We start from the raw sequence: 15,268 nt of genomic DNA on the forward strand, positions 1-15,268 counted from the left end.
TTCCCTCTTCTATGAGTGCACATACAACTCTACTTACAGCATAGAAATCTTATAATTAAAAAAAAAGTTGGACAGGACCAGCCGTTGGCATAATGGCTATGTTGCTGGACTCCCATATAGTTAGAGTCCCAGACCTGGTGGCTTAAACTCACACCGGGTGCGTGTGCATGCGTGCCCAAGATCCTGAGAGGAGAATGGAGGAGCAAGGATTGTGGTGTGGCCATCCCCCCTGGGGCGGTTGATTTCTTGCTTTCTGGCTCTGTCTCTCTCTGTCTTTCTGGCAAGTCATGAGCCCTATAGCAAAAAACTCTCCAAAACAAACAAACAAAAAATTGATTTCTTTGAAATCACTTATAAATAATTTTCTCCACTGTGCCTTCACTTAGAAACATCAATAGTACTAGTCAATTTTTTCTCACTATTTACATAATATCTAACAGATACGTTTTAGGATTCAGAGAGTTGCAATGGGATGGGGTACATTTTGAGAAGTTATATTGATTTGTATGTTAAGTTAGAAGCTTATTTAAATATAATCTTCTTTTTAATGTGGATAAAATCCACTGCTTTTTTTTTTCCTTAGGAGAGAAATAGATAAACTTAACAATCTAAGTGCTCACTACGTTACAACAATAGAACATGCAAATGTTAGTGTAGAAGCCACTGAAGAGGCAGTTACTGAAGTACTGAAGGAAGCAAAGACATCATCAGATGAATTATCTACTTTATCAAAAACGGTGAGTTTTTCATGTTTAAACTTTTTTAAATACTTATTTTAGCATTAAGCCATAAATAGTAAGACGTTCAGTCAATACTTAATCAGCACTTAGATAATCTTAGGCCATTATTAGTCTCTTTTGTTGCATACCAAATTAAGCACAACTTTAGCAATTTCAAACAACAACTATTTATTATCATTTGTCTGAATCAGGAAGTCTGGGCACTGGATGGCTTAGCTGTGTCCTCTGGTCTGAGACCAGGAAGACTGACATCAAGGTGTCAGTATCCTTCCATTTCTTTCTGAAGACTCCAGGACAAACCTGTGCTTTCAGTTTTATTCTGTTTTGACAAGACTCAGTTCTTGGTTTTAGAATTGAAGCCCTTGTTTCCTGGGCAGCTCTCAGCTATCACTTTAAGTCTGTAGAGGTTGCCTGCATTCCAGACTGGTGGTTCCTATAAGTCTCTAAAACCAGCAATGGTGTGTGGAGTCCTTCTCAGGACCATCCCGTTAGGTGGTGATTTCTCACTTTTTGTCTCTTTGTCTCTATCTCTCTGGTGAGCACACGTACCCCATAGCAAAAGTCTCTCCAGAAAAAAAAATCCTCATTAATAAAATATTTTTATTTTTTATTTTAGTTTTTCAGAGATTTTTGTTATATGTCTCATGCACTTGCTGGAGAGACAGAGAGAGACAGAGAGAAAGAAAGAAATCACTCTCCCAGGGGGATGACCACATTGCTCTCCTTTCTCCTCCATTTTCCTCTCAGGATTTTGGGCATGCACACATATGTGCTAGAGTGTTTCAAGCCTCCGGTTTTGGAATTCAAACTGTAGTCGGCCATGTGGGAGTCCAGCAATGTAACTGTTAACACCATCTGTTGGTCCCAATAAAATATTTTTAAAGCAGTAAAGTTCATTCACTGAACTTATGGTCATTTTAAATTTTTTTATTTGATTCTCTCTAAGTGACAAGTCTGTCCCTTCTTAATCTGATGTCATACAGAATACTATTTTTGATAAATTATAAATGTGTTTAGAAGGTTAGTAATATGTTTCAATTATAGAAATCATTTGGGGACCATCATACTTACTAGGGAAGATGAAAACATGATGAAGTTTAGATATATTAATTTTTTCTGCATTTTGCTCATTATAAAAACCTTTAAGCTAGAATCAAAGAGCTCATGTTAAGCACTCAATTAAAAGCAATGATGTGCATCGTTGCCATGCATTATTTTTTGGTATGCAATAGAAACTTTTAGTTCAAGAGAAAAATAAAAGATTTGTGCTGCCTACTTGCACATACAACTTAACTGTTTTTTTTTTTAAATTTCAAGACATATTGTGCTTTCAATTTAGAGTGTTTACCTCATTAACATACACTTTTCTCCAATTTAGATTGTCCTTGAAACTAGAAATACATTTTTTTCTTTTTTATTTCTACATTGATGGTTTTTTTAAAAAAAAAAGTCATAAAATTGGTTAAGCACTTAAAATGTTAGGATTGATTTCATTTTATCTTTTACATTTTTGCCATAGGATGCAAGTGCTCACCAGAGAGAGACAAAGAGACAGTGAGAGAAAAAGTGAGAAATCACCCCTCTAGGGGGGATGGCCATGCAATAATATCTTCTCCTACATTATCCTCTTGGAATTCTGTGTATGCACGCACATGCATATGGGACTCTATCCTCCATCAGCCATGTCATAGTCCAGTGCCTTAACCACCAAGCCACCTGGGGCCCCAAGATAGAATTCTTTTTAAATGTAAAATGAAACTTGTCTATACATTCCTCTTCCAAGTTTACTTTATAATCTGCCTCTCCCATAGTTCAGAATTTATTTTTGGAAAAATCATTCCATTATCTCCAACTGTTAGGTTCTTGTAATATAAAAAGTTCTCTACATTTTATTTTATAATTTCAAAAGATAATAAACACTTTTAAGAATTTAAAAATATTAATGATTTTTATATTTTACTGAATAATGACATAAGTACACAAAATTTTTTGTTGTTATTTTGTAGATAAAATTGCAAATGAATGGTTTCCTTTTGTATAAAAGCTGGTGTTTTACAATATTTGAATATTATTCTTTTTGTTACAAAGTTAATTATTATGGCTAACTTAGTGGCCTTTATATTAGATAATATGAATCCAAACACTACAAAATAGTCACCCAGCTATGCTTTTTGATTCATATTTTTGCATTAAAATCTTTCAAATGAAGCAGCTTCCTTCTCCAGAAAAGACAATAATAATTATTACTACTATTAATTGATCAAATAGGAAACCAGTCTAGAAAGGTTGCAGGATTATTTTTACCAACATAAAGATAATAAGTGATAGAGTTATTTATAACGCAGTTTTGGACTATTGAAAATAATTTTATTACAAAATATTCATAATTTTTACAGATAAAACATGATAACTTATATAAAAGTATATGTGGCTAACTTTTTCCACCAAAGAATTTAATCTATTTTTATGTGTATATTTTATTTTGTGACATATATATAAAATGTTGACATCTATGAAATCAGCTTTTGTTATATTTTTAAAGAAATGTTTAACGTTATCTGTATATTGATTTCTTTCACATGTTTATTACCATATTAAAGGTTCTTAATAATATACTCATATTATAAAAACATTTTTTAGAAATAAATATTTATTTACAGAAAATGCTTTGTTAGCATCTGTGAAGATGAATTTAAAGAGTTTCTCATTTGACCTATTGAAATGATGTATTATATTAATATTAAACCATTATTAAATTCATTGGATGAACTCTGCTTGGTTATGGTTTATTGTTCTTTTAATTTACTGCTGAGTTTGATTTGCAAGTATTTTATTTAAGATTTTGGCATCCATATTCATAAGTAAGACTATTCCAGTGTTCTTTATTTTGTGCTATATTTGATAGATTTTTCTTATCAGGATTATGCTAGCTTTATAAAATTAATTTTGAAGCTTTTCTTCTTTTCTTATTACTTGGAGGCAATATATTATTTCTTGAAAATTTGATAAAACACCTTGGTAACAATATAGTCTTTTTTTTTTTCCTTTTCATCATTGGAATAATTACTTTTCCCATAGGTATCTGTTTATTTGTTCATATGACTGTCTTATCAGGCTACATATTTCTTCTTAAGGTTTATTTGTAATTTTTTAATAGTCCAGGAAATAATCTAAATGGATTATATTTTCAAATATGTTACTGCAATATGATACAAAATGTTCTCTTACACTTTTGCTGTATCTCCTAAATGTATATTTTAACCTCTTTAATGGGGTCTCAAATTTTTAAATATTAATATTTTTCTAAAAATAAGAATGCTCTTGGACTTAATAATTCTAACATTTTCTGACCTCTAACATATTAACATGTGCTTATTTATTTATTTTTTTAGGCTTTTGCCATAGGGCCCATGTGTTCATTGGAGAGAGAGAGAGAGGGAAAGTAAGAAACCACTCCTCAAGGGAGGATGGCCACATCACAATCCCTTCTTCTCTTTGGTTTTTGGACACACAAACACACACCTGCCGTGATTATCAAGTTGCCAGGTCCAGGACTTGAACCATGGTTGGCCATGTAGGAGTTCAGCCACTACACTACTACACTGCCTGCTAGTCTAACATATGCTTTTATTATTATAATTTTCTGCTTGCTTCTTTAAGCTTATCCTTTTTACTTTTCACTTCCCTGTTTTGCATACATAATGTTTAAACATACGGAAATCTATATTTACAAGGTGTGTATATATATATATATGTATGTATATACTATATAGAAAATATATACATATGTGATACATACAAATATTTGTTTAGTTTACATACTGCATATATATCATGAGGTATACATTTATGTATATGTGATATATACATATATACATACATGTATATATACACACAGACATAATATATATGTATATAAATTTATGTGTGTATATACACACATATATATGTTGTAAATACCCACACTCTCTCTCTCTCACACACACACACACACACACACACACACACACACACACACGTACATATGTATGTATTTCTTTCCTTGAAAGCTACAGTTAAATTTCTAGTTACAATTTTTGGCTACCTCCAGGTGTTTAGGAATAGGTGCCTGTGAGTTTTCAGCAATACTCTGGTGTTTCTTCCTAATGCATGGATTTGATTGAAGTGATGAAATATGTGCCCAGAAGAATTTGTCCTTCTTTGCTACTTGGGTCTATATTGGTCAACTTTCTAGTGCATCTACTAGTCTACATTGAAATGTGGCAGGGTTCTCTTTGCTGTAAGTGAACTTTCATACCCTATCATGGTTCACTGGCTTGATTAGAGATTTATTCATCCCTTCCACTAAGCAAGCATATGTGGTTTTCCTGAGCCACAAGCCTTGGGTCTCGAAAGTCCCAGTGTGGGTTTTTCTTGGGAAAGGCATCTCCACATATCCTATAAATTCCCTTTTGGCCATCCCTGGCATGCTGGACAGCTTGAGAATCAGCAAACTCTCTGGCTGTTAGAATTATCCTGTATTTCTTCTGGGGTACAAGTAGAGAGGAAGTCTTGGCTGTCTACGAAGGACTAAGCTAAGCAGACAAACACTTTTATGAATTTCTATGGGTGTTTTGAGAACCTTCTAACTTCTGAACTGCTGTCTACAGAGTGCCAAGTCTATCATGGAGAAAGGGATCTAGATTGGAACCAGTCTTCTGTCTCCATCCAGGACTTGGCTTAGTGGACAATGCTTACTGCGCTTCTATTGGTTGCAAGGTCCCCACATAGTGTGATTCTTCCTGGGCCAGGTTTCACTGGGCTAAGTCTAACTGCTTGCTCGATTAGGGAGGCAAACTCAGAGTAGGAGCTGAGGGACTGGATCCTTTAGATGAGTGTTCTACCTCAGGGATTTTTGCCAATGGGGTCCTCATGTGATGTCCCTCCTTGTGAACTATAGTCTGGGCAAACCCATTCTCTAGCACTTCCCACAGTTTGGTCATCAAGGATGTCTGGTTCTAGACTCACAGGGCTCATGAGAGCCAGACACGTTCTACTTTGTTTCTTTTTTTTTTTTCTTTTTTATTTTTAAAGTCTGATGTAAAGCCATGAAAACCCATACATGTGGGGCTTCCCCCCACTTGCCCTCTCTTTTGCAAAATAGGCTAAGCTGTTGAATTGTATTATACTGTAGAGACCCAGTTTTTGGCCACTGCTCTTGGCCTTCCATCTCATATTGTGGCTATTTTGTGTTACAGAAAAAATATTAATTTCTTTAAAAAATTTATTTTAAAAAGATACTAATTATTTAGAAGATGGCTCAAGAGGGAGTCTTTTGTGGCACCATCAGCAGCTCCTATGATAAAGTTTGTGAACAATTATTAAGGTCCTACTGATGGATGAACATGTGCCTCCAGATCTGGTTGTGGGAACTGTACTTTTCTTTATCATATTCTGTCTGGGCAGTTTCTCTGCAATGTCAAAAGCTACTATAGAAGTAAGTGAAAGTATTCAATGGTAGCACTTACTTAGGTACCCACATTCCACAGAATCATGGGGATTTCCCACTTTCACTCAGGAATAATTATTGCTTAAACAGAGGCTGAATTCCTTCCTAACTTCGTAACAACAAGCACAATGATTTAGTAGGCAGATTAGGACAGGGAAGAAGAGAAATGGACTTTTAGAGTCAAAGTTCCCTACTCAAAACCCTTGGGGTAAAGTAGTAACCTAGTCGACAGGACCCCCTCCCACTCCACAGCGACACTTGGAGACTTAGCCGATTACTTCAGAGGGAGAAGGGCCGATGCGCATTCACATGAGATGTGGAAAATTAAGAACAGAAAGCCAGATTGGCAGATCACAAAACTACCTGACACTGAGTAGCTGACGCAGTCACGGGCAGGGAGAAATGTCCTGGCTTCAGGGCTAAGCGTCCCAGATAGTTTACACCCGGATAAGCTGTGCCAGGGTCAGGCCCTCGTGGCTCAACCACTTCTGCGGGCAGGCGTACCTCAGCCTGTGGGTGGATCCCAATTCAGTGTCCCGGATGTGGTGTACTTCCGACTGGCCTCCCGGAAGTGGCGTGCTCCCCACGCAGCGTGCCGAATGTGGCCAGCCCTGCCTGGCATCAGCCTCTGAGCCAGTTCGGCCACCTCCCTTCTGTAGATGGGAAAGGACAGGAAAGGCCAGGTAACCTAGAAAAGGGGCAGAGGGAAAGTCCCACTGAGATACGCCGCCGCCCGTTGTGGCCAATTGGTACTGCACAGATGAATTTCGAGTCCGGCTGGCCAGAGGGTCCCCTAAAACTCCCTTCGTGGCGCCAGAAAGATGTTGCTGGGAAGACCCAACCCACCGATTGTCTCTGCCCAGGGTCCTTGGCTTCATGCAGAAGAGTTCGAGTGAGCCACTGCGGGAGAGGGAAAGCAAGTTTAATAAGGAACGTGTACAGCGGAGACTATTCCGTAAGAGGAGCAGCTCTGTGAGGGGAAGGAGAGAACAGTGTAATTCCTTCCGCCAAGAGGAAGGGGACAACTGCTACCTGAAAGGAAGGAGAGAAGGGCCACCCCATAGGCAGGGTAGCCCCGAACGTCATTGGATATCTGATTTATATGGCTTAAAACCAGGCTTAGTGGGTGGTTTAGTCATGACTTTTCTGGAAGAGGGGCAGTAGTTTTCCTGGAACCACTATCCCTCCCTTTTTCTGTCCTTATTAGGATGTTCTTATCATTGCCATGGTTATTTCACCTGTCCTGGTGCAGGTGGGAGTGTCATCTAACATTGCTAATAAGGTACAATTAGGGTATAATGAGTCTGAAGATTAGATAGTCATCAACTCCCTCTTGGTTCCAATTTGTTCAGACCCAGTGTCTCAGCCATTTTTTGTCTCTCAGATTTTTTTAAAAAGAGGTTTTTGCCTTAGGGTGCATGTGCTTGTCTGAGAGAGACAGAGACAGGGAGAGGGAAAGTGAGAAATCACCCCCACCCCCCCAGAGGAAAAGGCCATGCCATAATCCTTTCTCCTCCATTCTTCTAGGATACTGGGCATGTATGTACAGCCTCAGCCTGAGTTTCAAGCCACCATGGCTGGAACTCAGACTTTGAATGGCCATGTGTGAGTCCAGCGATGTAACCACTGTGTGGCCCAAGTCTTGGACTTGGTGGCTTGAAAAACTCACTGGGTGCATCTATGTGTATGCCCCAAATCCCAGAAGGAGCAGCGGAGGAGAAGGGATTGCAACATGGCTAAACTCCATGAAATGCTTTTTCATTTTCCCTCTTTTTTCTCTGGTAAGTACATACACCTTATGGCAAATGTAAAAACTAAAATAAGATTTTAAAAAATTATTTTTCTGCCTAATAGTAAATACAGTTTTTTTAATTATTAATTTTCTTCGTGTGTTTTCCATAGAGTGTGTGCACTTGCCAGAAAGAGACAGAGAGACAGAGTCAGAGAATAAGTGAAAAATCCATCCCCCACAACATACACACAATGGGGAGCAGTCATGCTGCAACCCTGCAACCCTTCTCCATTTTTCTCTCCTTTGGGGATTTTGAGCACTCATGCACATGCACCTGGCATTTTTTTCAAGTCAGTAGGGCCAGGACTCAAACTACACAGTTGGCCAAGTGGGATTCATCTGTCTTATACATCACTGATTGGCTCCAGTTTTACTTTTTTATTAGCCATTCTGACTTATTTTTTATTTTTTAGTTGCAAAGATTACTATTTCTGATATACTATGTAACTTTAAGATTTTATTTGTGGTATTATGGTGTATGATTTTTGGTACTCATCTACTGTTACTAGCTCATAAGTATATGGACTTTTATCTTGGTTCCTGATGCAGCTTTGGGACAGGACAGTTTCAGAGAAGTGAAATGAAAGATTGTCCCTCCTTTCACCTACCCCAAGGCAGATCACAGAAATGCCAATCTTCTTCTGACTTCAAGAATGGCCCCCCCACACCCAAGGGGGTAGGAATACGCCACAGAGAGGTCCAAGAATTTGAACAAACAGACAGGGTTTTTCTACCTAGTTTCTTAGTATCTTATGTCTATGCAATGGAGTGTTCAGAAAGACCCAGTGGGACAGAGTTTGGGATACTTACAGACAGCTGAATACATGGAAGTTCTTAGAGAGAGAGTACAACACAGAAAGCATGGAAACTCCACATCCTTTACCATTTGCCTTACCCTGTGCATCATGAATCTCTTCATTTGCATCCTTTCAAATACCCTTTATAATAGTCCAATAACCATGTTTCCTTGAGTTCTGTGAACTGCTCTAGCAAGTTCATCAAACCTAAAGAGGCGAGGAGGGGCTTTGTGAGAACCCCAACTTGTAGGCAGTTTTTCAGAAGTTCTGGGGACCTGGACTATTGACTGGTGTCTATGTATGTGTGTGGGGGTTGGAGGAGGACAGTCTTAAGGACTGAACCCTCAATCTGTGAAATCTGAGACGATCTCCAGGTAAATAGTGTCAGAAATGAGCTGGTTGAGAGTACACCCAGCTGGTTTTCACTACAGAACTGATTGATTATGTGATGGTGAGGAGAAAGACCCACTCATATTAGAATCACAGAAGTGATCTGCATTGTGAGATGGAGTCAAAGGAAAGCATTGTGTTTTTCTGATTTGCACCAATGACTAACATTTTAGAAGATGCATTTATTACCATTTATACGAGCAAAGAAATATTAGCACATAACACCAGTGATTCTATTGATTTTATTGCTTAGGGCAGGGCTAAGGTAATAGTACTTAGGCATAAGATTACACATTCAGTGTTCAAGGTGTGCTCATGAATAGTTCATAATTTTATTTACTGAGCCTTCTACAAAGAGTTATGGTGGTACAGATCATTAATTTTGACCCCCAAGCACTGAAATTTTATGTTCATGTTTATTTTTTTAATTGGAGAACACATTGTTAATCCACTTCTAGAGACTGACAATTGTTTGGTGTGTGAAATATGTATAATTTTATGCATCAGAGCTACCACATCTGATGCTGAAAAACACATTGAAAAAATAGTGTCAGGGCTATCGCATTTTTGCTGTTCTGTTGACCCAATCATTAATCAGTGATTAAGAATGAGGATTTTTTTATTTTAAGCACCATCACAATTAAATGTGGCACTAAAGGATGATTTTTAAAGAGGTTTTTGCATTAGGGTGCATGTGCGCTCTGGAGGCAGGGGGAGAGAGAAAGAGAGATTGAAAGAGAAAGTGAGAAATAACCCCCTCGGGAGGATGACCACACCTCAATTCCTTCTCCTTCATTCTCCTCTGGGATCTTTTTTTTTTTTTTTGAGAGAGATTTTCGCTATAGGGCGCGTGCGCTCGCCAGACAGACAGAGAGAGACATAGAGACAGAAAGCGAGAAATCACCCCCCAGGGGGGCTGGTCACGCCGCAATCCCTTCTCCTCCATTCTCCTCTCGGGATCATGGGCACGCACGCACACGCGCCCGGCGTGAGTTTTAAGCCACCGGGTCCGGGACGCGAACCGCGGTCGACTACGTGGGAGTCCAGCGACATAGCCATTACGCTAACTGCTGGTTCCCTCCTGTGGGATCTTGAGAATGCATGCATACATGCCCTGCATGATTTTCAAGCCACTAGGTCTGGGACTTGAACTGCAGTAGGCCATGTGGGAATCCAGTGGCATAACTGCTACTGCTACACCATCTGCTGGCTCCAGATAATTTTTTTTAGAGAGATTTTTGCTATAGGGTGTGTGTGCTGGAGAGAGAGGGGGAGAGAGAGAGAGAGAGAAAAATCACCCCTCCCCTCAGGGTGATGGCCCCACCACAATCCCTTATCTTCCATTGTCTCGGGATCTTAGGCATGCACGCTTATGCACCCAGCATGAGTTTTAAGCCTGTTGGTCTAGGACTCAAACCTCAGTTGACTACTTGGGAGTCCAGCAATGTAACACTATGCCATCAGCTTGTCCCCAGATAATTTTTTTTAATGTCATCATGTTAGTGAAAGTCCTCAAATAGAAGTGTTACCAAAGCAAAAATAATGAATAGCCAAAGAATCAAACTGAAATATGCTAATCTGACCATACTAAAAAATTCAGAATAGTCACCAATGTGCTTCAATATCCCATTGTTCAACTTGACAGTTTCTAGGATTGTACCACTGTCTGGATTCAAGAACATTGTGTGTAACTGAAGTTTTTATAGTAGCTAACTGTAAATGGCTATGTGAATGTAATAAAAACAAATGCTGAAAATCATTAAAAAAAAAAAACCTGATGATTTCTAAGTGTACAGATAAAGATACTAGTGAAGAACATCATAGACTCAGTTGTGGGTCTTCAGACAAGAAGTAAGAGCAAATTAAATTTATGCCTAAATTTACATTACCCTTAGTAACGTAAAGTAGAAGCTAAAACCATACTTAGAAATCAGAAAAAAATCAATGTGGAAGTAATTCACATTTATCTGAATTTGGATATCATGAATTGGTAAAGAAAACAAATTATTTTTATTGTGTGTGCTAGGACTGGTCACAACACCAGGTATATAATAATCCAAATCAAGTGTTATGTTGAATCATAAGAAAGACTACACACTTACCACAATTTTAAAACAAAAGGGTACTCAAGTATAATGGAAAACCATGCATAAAAACATAGAATAAAAATGCTAAGTTCTTAGCACCTCAAATTCAGCATTGCATTGAATTTCAAAACCCAGATCTGCTGAAGCAGTTAGCAAGACACTTATCAAATTATCTACCAACAAAATGGCAATAGTGAGATAGAGGGACATAGCAAGCAAAATGATTAATGAAATGACTTTGTCTAATAAGGCAGCAGGTTTTACTCATAGATGTGACCAAAAATAAAAAGAATATTTCCAATGTAAGAAAGTTGATGTAATTCACTGCAAACTGATCGATTCATTCAAACTGAATTATTTATTAATGTCTACAAGTAAAGAAATTTTAGACTCAGTGATGACTTTTGGAAACAGTGACATGTCTTGAAATCCTTTTTTTCTCTTAAGCATAGATGATAGATCAAAATCTACTCTGTTGTTTCACAGAAAACCATCACAAACAGAAATTTTATAAAGGTATACCATGAAATTGTTAAAATTATTCATTGTACTAGTTCCAATCAAATACTTATGTGATTTCATGAATTTGTGACCAGATGCTCCATAATTATCCTGAAAATTCCTCACTCTATTCAATTATTCAATTTGGAAAAGAAAAAAAGAAAGAAAAGAAAAAAGAGAGAAAGAGTGAAAGAGTGAAAAAAAGAAGAAAAAGTAACAACAGCCAAACAAAAAGCAACTTCATCTTCCTGGATGAAAAATTCAATCTTCTAGATGACTTTTGTAGTTGGGAAATAAAGTTAGGATTTTTTTTTTTTTTAGAAGAGAGAGATTTTTGCTATAGGGCACATGCACTCACCATAGAGACAGAAAGATGGAAAACAAGAAATTATACCCACCCCCCAGGGGTGATGGCCATGCTGCAATCCCTTCCTCTCCATTCTCCTCTTGAGATTTTGGGCATGCACACACACGTGCACAGCCTGAGTTTTAAGCCACCAGGTCTGAGATTTGAACCGTGGTTGACTACATGGAAGTCTAGAGATGTAACCATTACACTATATGCTGGTCCCAAAATTAGGATATTTTATAAAGATATTTTCTCATTCAAAAGCCAAACATTTCCTACTACAAATCTTAAAAAGTATTCCACAATGAGGAAAAAAATAAATTCAAATAAACTAAATTCATAAAATATTGGGCCTGGAAAAGTCATGACACATTTTTGCATAGAAACATATATCATGATTTTTCCCATGACCTAATACATTCTTTAATTATGTCAAATTGAATGTGTCTCATGGTCCCAAGGGATAGTTACAACATTATTTGAAGTATATATTAACAATATGTTTGCTGTCTAAAAGGTGGATTAATATAACCACTCTAGCTCTCCTTGGTTACTGTTTACTTGGTATTTCTTTTTCTGACCTTTCACTTTTAATGTGTTTGTGTGTTTAAAGTATGTCTTTATGAACAGTATGTGGTAGTGTAATTTAAAAAATCTATTCTGTCAATCTCTATACTTAACTGGAGTGTTAGTCAGTTTGCATTCAAGGTAATTACTGATAAAAAAAAGAAAAAATCTTAAGTCTGCCATTTTGCCATTTTTCTCTATAGATTGCTTTCTCCTTTTTTTTTTCAAGGTAATTCCTAATAAACAAAGAAAAAAAACTTAAGTCTGCCAATTTTTTCTATAGATTGCTTATTTTTAATATGTCCCCTATTTTTTCCATTACTACATTTCTTTATGCCATATCATAATTATCATTTTCTTTACTACATATTTTTAAATTATTTTTTTAGAAGTTGACCTGAAAGGACAATTAACATTTTAATATACAAAAAGAAACCAACTAATTGTGAATTAATCCTAACTTAATTTTAATGTTAAACAAAAATTTTGCTTCTGTATAGGTTTCTTCCTTTTCCTATTGCTTTGGTCTGGTATTGTATAAATTACATCTTTACACATTGTGTGACCACCAAAAGAGATGTTTCAATTAGTACTACATTCTGTTGTCTATGAAATTAGGTTAGGAAAAAACTGACAAAATAATGCACATATACTTTTATATTGACTAATTTAGTAATGCTCACTAGTTCTCTATTTTTTTCCTGTGGATTCAAGTTATTGCCTAGTGTTCTTTCATTTTAACATAAACAATTCATTTTAGAATGTCTTTTAGTATAGGTACCCTAGTGACAAATTCTCTGAGTTTTTTGTTATCTTGAAATGTCCTAATATTTCTGTCATTTTTCAAAATACTTTTGCTTCACATAGGACACTTGGTACTTTTTTTCTTTCTGTATTTTGGATATGTTAACATATTGCCTTCTGGACCCCATTATTTATAAATGAGAATTCTGTTCATCTAATTAAACATGCTTTTTGTGGGAAATCTCACTTTTCTCTTGCTGCTTCCAAGATTCTTTGTCTTGTCTTTTTTCTTTTTTTTTTTCTCTCTCTCTCTCCTTTTTTTTTTTTTTTTTTTTTTTAGGTTTTTGCATAGGGTGTGTGTGGTTGCCTGAGAAATATAGTAAGAGCAAAAGTGAGAAATCACCCCCTGTGGGGATGGCTGCACCACAATCACTTCTCTTCCATTCTCCTGGGCATCCATGCACACATGTCAGTGTGATTTTCAGTCAGCCAGGTCCAGGATTTGAACCACAGTCAAGTATGTTGGAGTCCAGTGCTTTAACCACCAGTTCACCACAGACCCTCTTTATGGTTTTCTTTTGACAGTTCAATTTGGATGTATCTCTTGTGTACATTTTTTAGTTTGCACTTCTTGTAATTCCTTCAGCTTCTTGAATGGGCAGATTATTTATTTACCAAATTGGCAAATTTTTTAGCCATTATTTCTTCAAATATTTTTTCCTGTTCCTCCTTTCTTTGACAATCTTTATATGTATGTTGATTTATTTCATGATGTTTTACACCATATTAAGAACCGTTTTACACCATATTAAGAACCACATTGGGAACCAGCAGTTAGCGTAATGGCTATATCGCTGGACTCCCACGTAGTCGACCGCGGTTCGTGTCCCGGACCCGGTGGCTTAAAACTCACGCCGGGCATGTGTGCGTGCGTGCCCAAGATCCTGAGAGGAGAATGGAGGAGAAGGGATTGTGGCATGGTCATTCCCCCTGGGGGGTGATTTCTCGCTTTCTGTCTCTATGTCTCTCTCTGTCTGGCAAGCGCACGCGCCCTATAGCGAAAAACCTCTTAAAAAAAAATAAAAGAATCATATTAAGATCTGTTAACTTTTCATTATTTTTTGGGGGGGACAGGTTTTTTTTTTTTTTTTTTTTTTGCTATAGGGCGTGTGCACTGGCCAGAAAGACAGAGAGAGACAGAGAGACAGAAAGAGAGAAATCACCTCCCAGGGGGGATGGCCACCCCGCAATCCCTTCTCCTCCATTCTCCTCTTGGGATCTTGGGCATGCACGCACACGGCGCCTGGCCTGAGTCCAAGCCACTGGGTCCGGGACTCGAACCGCGGTCAACTAAATGGGAGTCCAGCAACATTACACTAACTGCTGGTCCCGGCTTTTCATTATTTTTTTTCCTGTTCCTCAAACTAAATAATTTTAGTTAACTCATCTTCAAGTTTGCTGATTTGTTCTTCTGCTTAAATACATTCTTGACCCTTATATCAATTTTTACATTTCAGTTACTGTATTTTGCAACTGTAGAATTTGAATCCTTTTGAATAATTTTATAATAAAAACGATTCATACTTTTTATTTGGTGAAACAGACTGTTAGTGCTTCACTTTGGTTCTTTCAACATTTTTCCTTTAGCTCCTTAAACATAATTAGCAGTGATTAAGCTTCCTCCAGTTTTCACTGAGTGCTTTTACCTTCTGGGTAGTCCTTTTTTCTTTGTGTCACGTTTTGTGTGGTTATTGAATACAGAACATTTAAAATAATACAATGTAGCAACACAGTGGACTTTCCATTTTCACTT

General features: G+C 37.2%; 1 protein-coding gene across 1 annotated transcript in view; it reads left to right on the top strand.

Moving 5' to 3' along the window:
* CCDC178 (coiled-coil domain containing 178) overlaps positions 1 to 15,268 on the top strand; it is a 431,445-nt gene that overhangs the window by 83,784 nt on the left and 332,393 nt on the right. The window contains 1 exon segment of the mRNA XM_027772660.1: positions 584 to 737. Within this exon segment, the coding sequence (XP_027628461.1) occupies positions 584 to 737 (154 nt within the window).

The sequence above is a fragment of the Tupaia chinensis genome, unplaced genomic scaffold (genome assembly GCF_000334495.1).
Source record: "Tupaia chinensis unplaced genomic scaffold, TupChi_1.0 Scaffold000290_1, whole genome shotgun sequence".
NCBI classification, from domain to species: Eukaryota; Metazoa; Chordata; class Mammalia; order Scandentia; family Tupaiidae; genus Tupaia; species Tupaia belangeri.